The sequence below is a fragment of the Sesamum indicum genome, linkage group LG1 (assembly GCF_000512975.1).
Source record: "Sesamum indicum cultivar Zhongzhi No. 13 linkage group LG1, S_indicum_v1.0, whole genome shotgun sequence".
NCBI lineage: Eukaryota > Viridiplantae > Streptophyta > Magnoliopsida > Lamiales > Pedaliaceae > Sesamum > Sesamum indicum.
The window spans coordinates 347,788-352,749 of NC_026145.1; the positions used below are offsets into that span (position 1 = coordinate 347,788).

Genomic DNA, 4,962 nt, shown 5'->3' on the forward strand with positions numbered 1-4,962 from the left:
CCTTAATTATCATTGTAACCCTTCTATCCTTTATACTCGACATTATAGCCCCAAGCTTTGACAATGCATTCGCTCTATTGTTTTCACATTTTGGAATCTGTTGAATTGCACATCTATTAAATTTTGTCATTGTAGGTTTAGCTTTTTGTTGATATAAAATCATGGACTTCTCTCTAGTTTCTTATTCTCTTTCAATTTGCATCGCCACCAATTGGGAATTAGTATAAACTTCTAAATTCCTTGCTCGTACCTCATAAACCAACTCTAACCCCAATATTAAAGCTTCATACTTAACTTCGTTGTTGGTGGTAGGGAAGGATAGCCTTGTAGCGATCTTGATCTCGATCCCATTTGGACCTTGTATTAATATTCCTGCTCCCTAGTTATTAGCATTAAACAAACCATCTGCATGCAAAATCCAACTCTCTTATTCTTTCGGGGCTTGTTCTCCTACGAGCTCGATCATGAAGTTTGCAAGTACTTGGGCTTTCTCTGTTGTTCTGGCTCGATATTGAATATTGTGTTCCCCTAGCTCCACAGCCACTTCATTAATCTTCCATACGCCTCCAGTCGGGCCATAATGTGTTTGAGAGGGTGGTTTGTCAGCATGATTATTTTTTGCGATTGGAAGTAAGGTCGTAGCTTACGAGCAGTTACAACCAATGCTAAGGTTAATTTTACTATCTCTGCATATCTCTTCTTCGCCCCTTGTAGCATCTTGCTGATGTAATATACAGGAATTTGAACCCTTGAAGCTTCGCGTACCAGGACCGAGCTTACTGCATCTACAAAAGTAGCTAAATACAAGAATAATGGTTCATTTTATTTCAAATTCAGCAATAATGTTGGCGAAGTCAAGTACTTTTTCAAATCATGCAGAGTTTGTTCGCACTCTTCATTCTACTAAAACATTTTGGTTTTTCTCGATGTTTTAAAGAACAATAAATTTCGATTAGCAGATCGAGAAATAAAGTGAATAAGAGATGCGATCTTACTCGTGAGTTTCTGCACTTCTTTGATCGTTGTGGTGACTTTAGCTCAATTATTATCTCTATCTTCGTAGAATTTGCCTCTATTCCTCTTTCGCCAGTCGAGTAGCACATTGATGCAAGGCAGTGGGTACGGGTCCTTCGGGCAAACCTTATTAAGATCTGTAAAGTCTTTGCACATTCGCCATTTTCTAGATGCCTTACGTACGACCACCACATTCGACAACCACTCTTTGTACTGCACTTCTGATACATATTCTGCCTTCAAACATTTGCTCACCTCTTCTCCAATGATACGATTTTGTTCAGCACCAAACGATCTCTTTTTTTGTTTAAGGAGTCAGGCCATTGGTTCCATATTCAATTTATGCACGATCACCTCAGGGTCTATCCCTTTAAAATCTGACGGACTCCACGTAAACATATCTACATTTTTTCTCAAGAATTTGATCATCATTGTTTCCAACCTTTCATTCATGCGTGACCCAAACTCGATCATTTTATCAAGCTCCCCGGCTACTAACTATACTACCTTGTGTTCCTTTGTTAGTTCTAGTAGATCCGTCCTTATCTTTCGAATTTCTGTCTCGATCTCTTCCTCCCTCCTGATCTTCCTTTTCTATTAGGGAAAAATTGCAACTATAATCCCTTATGATATCGCAAACGAGCAAATTAATCCTTATGGAAAAAACAAATAGCGATGTATCCTCCTATATTATTTAAAATATAACAATTTATCTCCCTATATTTTTTTAAAATGAAGAAGGTAAATTCTTTCATTTTAAAAAGTACAAGAGGAAAAATTACTAAATTTTTTTTATAAAGAAATAATAAGCTCATTTTTAATATCATAGGGATAAATTGTTATTCACCATTTTCTATTATATTTCTTAATACGTAAACCTTGACTATATATTTTTGTTTTTGGCTATATGTGCTTTATATATACGACCAACTTGGTGCAAATTTGTATACACATCAATTGAATTGGAGTCTACTCAAGAAACATGATTTCTCTAAGTGATTCTTCATCTCTTTCAGCACCACTTCTGATACTAATTTCACTGCCCATCTTATGGTGCCTGTTCATCCTATTTACCAAGTCCGGCAACAAAACAGCCCCCACGCCGCCAGGACCATGGGGCTTGCCAATTGTGGGCTTCTTGCCTTTCCTTCGCCCTGATATGCATATTCAGTTCAATGAACTAGCCCGCCAATACGGTCCAATCTACAGGCTGAGGCTGGGGACCAAACTCTGCACCGTGATCAGCTCGCCGTCCCTCATAAAAGAAATCGTCCGCGATCATGACACCATTTTCGCCAACCGTGACGGGACTGTTGCTGGACGCATTGGCAGCTACAACGGAAATGACATAGCCTTCTGTCCTTACGACTCTAGCTGGCGCATGAGAAGAAAACTCTTTGTACACGATATGCTAAGCAATAGGAGCCTTGATGCTACTTTTAATCTTCGGAAAGATGAGGTCAGGAAAGCCATTAGAAACATCTATACCAAGATCAATACCCCTGTTAAAATCTTGGAACTAGCTTCTGGTATTAGTCTGAATGCTATGATGAACATGGTCTGGGGAAGCACCATTGAAGGGGAGAGGAAGGACAAGATTGGGGCAGCAGTCACGCCGCTGGTGGTAAGATCTGTTGATTTGTTGGGAGTGCTAAACGTGTCCGATTATGTTCCGGCTCTTGCCAGGTTTGATATTCAAGGAGTGGAGAAAGAAATGAGCAACTTAACACAAAGGTTCGGCGAGATTGTCGAAGATATCATTAACGAGCGCACGAAGATTTCTTCGGGCAAGGTCGGAGGAGGAGGCAACAAGAACGGTGGGAGAGTGGATTTGCTGCAAATGCTTATGGAGTTCAGCGAGAAACAAGATGTTAAGACGGAATTTGGCAAGACACAGATCAAAGCCATGGTTACAGTAAGTTCTCTATTATTGAGATTTGCTAATGATCAATTCCAATTTTTTAATGCAAATAACTCCAAATTTGTCCATATGCATCTTAGGTGTATAAAGTTTATTCATTTATATAATTGTAATGGAATATATATAAAATATCTGTATGAAAGAGTTAACAAGTACTCCATGCCTATCAAAAGTAATTGCTAAGGATTTCTAATCTTTTAACTATTCCTAATCATTTGATTATTATTATGTAAACCAAATTTTTTACCTTAATATTTATCATGATATTTTTAATAAGAAAAAAAAACATAATTTTGGTCCTACTACTATTAGGGGTGACAGTTTAAATTCTCTCTGTATAATTAAATTTTCAATTGAGGAATACAATTAAATAAAAATTAGCACATGCTTGTCCCATGGATACTCTTTTAATTTGGGAATTCCCATCAATTTTGTTGATATGATATTTTGCTCTAGTGATATTAATTTGGAGGAATTGCAATAATCACTTGCATTCCTCATGTCCATTAGGAAAAATGGCTGAAAATTTAAAAAGTCTAAAATAAACTAAGTCATATGCGAGACAGGTGCTATGTCTAGTGACCAAATTTTTTATTATATTTCTTAATATTTAAACCTTGGTTTACTATCAAACAACATATAATAGTTTAATTAATAGCGATTTTTATTTTCAGCTACACATGCTATGTCTAGTGACCAAATTTCTCTTAATAGAATATCATACTAGGCGGGATAGACACTTTAGCAGCCACGATCGAGTGGGCAATGGATGAGTTTATGCGCAATCCGAAAGTGATGGAAAAGGCATACAACGAACTAAATGAAGTCGTAGGACTGAACAATTTAGTGGAAGAGTTCCACATCTCAAAATTAGTCTATTTGGAGGCTGTCATAAAAGAGACGCTACGCAAACACCCAGTAGGATCCTTATTACCAAGAATTTCCAGCCAATCCTGCATTGTGGGAGGATACTCTATTCCTAAGGATTCAACAGTCATTCTAAACATCTGGTCTACTCAAAGGGACCCTCTTGCTTGGGATAACCCGTTAGAATTCATGCCAGAGAGGTTTTTAGACAACTCTGCAAAATGGAATTTTAGTGGGAATAATTTTAATTATATTCCGTTCGGATCGGGAAGAAGAATTTGTGCTGGAATACCACTAGCAGAGAGAATGTTGAGGTATGTGTTGGCTTCACTTCTGCATTCATTTGATTGGCAGCTGCCAAAGGGTGAAATAATGGACAGACAAGAAATATTTGGGATGGTGACAAAGAGAAAGACTCCGTTGGTTGCTATCCCTAGTCCTAGGTTGTTTGATAAGAATCTGTATGTGTAATTTCATATTCTAATTATGTTGGTCTGGTAATTAGCGTATGCATAATCTTTATTACACAGCACAATGTTGAACATGTTATAAATAAATATGACGCTTCTTTGGTTCCACAAGGTAAGTTTGCATTCGTCTCTTGGTTTTGGGGTGAATAGCAATTTATTCCCCTGTGATATTAAAAATGAGCACATTATCCCCTATGAAAAAAATATAGCAATTTACCTCCCTATACTTTTTAAAATGAAGCAATTTACCTCCTTATATAGGGAGGTAGATTGCTTCATTTTAAAAATCATAAGGGGGTAAATTGTTGTATGTTAAAAAATATAGGGAGATAAATCGCTATTTATTTTTTCACAAGGGGGTAATTTGCTCATTTGCGATATCACAAGGGGTTGCTTGCATTTTTCCCCTTGGTTTTGTCTTGACAGGATAATACTTTTGTCTCTAAGAAATACCATTTATTCAATTTCAGCTTTTAAATAATCACCATTTTTTATCCCTAAATTGACATTTTTTTTATGATTTTGTCATTTCACTTAATTAAATGCTAACTCAAATGTAATTATGTTTTTCGTAACTCCTTTCAATTTTCAGCCTCACGTGCTCGGCCTGTGATTTTTTTCATTTGATTTACTGGTGTATTGACATAAATGATCAAAACAATATATATAAAGAGAACAAAGAGAGACTAA

General features: G+C 36.7%; 1 protein-coding gene across 1 annotated transcript; it reads left to right on the top strand.

The window, feature by feature from the left end:
* LOC105155869 (flavonoid 3'-monooxygenase-like) lies at positions 1,969-4,380 on the top strand. The gene is made up of 2 exons (XM_011071854.2): positions 1,969-2,929; positions 3,650-4,380. The coding sequence occupies exons 1-2, from the start codon at positions 1,997-1,999 to the stop codon at positions 4,271-4,273; spliced, it is 1,557 nt and encodes a 518-aa protein (XP_011070156.1). The 5' UTR covers positions 1,969-1,996; the 3' UTR covers positions 4,274-4,380.

What these genes read in the sequence shown, in the direction of transcription:
- LOC105155869 (XM_011071854.2), top strand. Translation starts at nt 1,997, where the DNA reads ATGATTTCTCTAAGTGATTCTTCATCTCTTTCAGCACCACTTCTGATA. An exon ending in AGATCAAAGCCATGGTTACA is followed by an intron (nt 2,930 to 3,649) that starts GTAAGTTCTCTA and finishes TTCTCTTAATAG; the next exon opens with AATATCATACTAGGCGGGAT.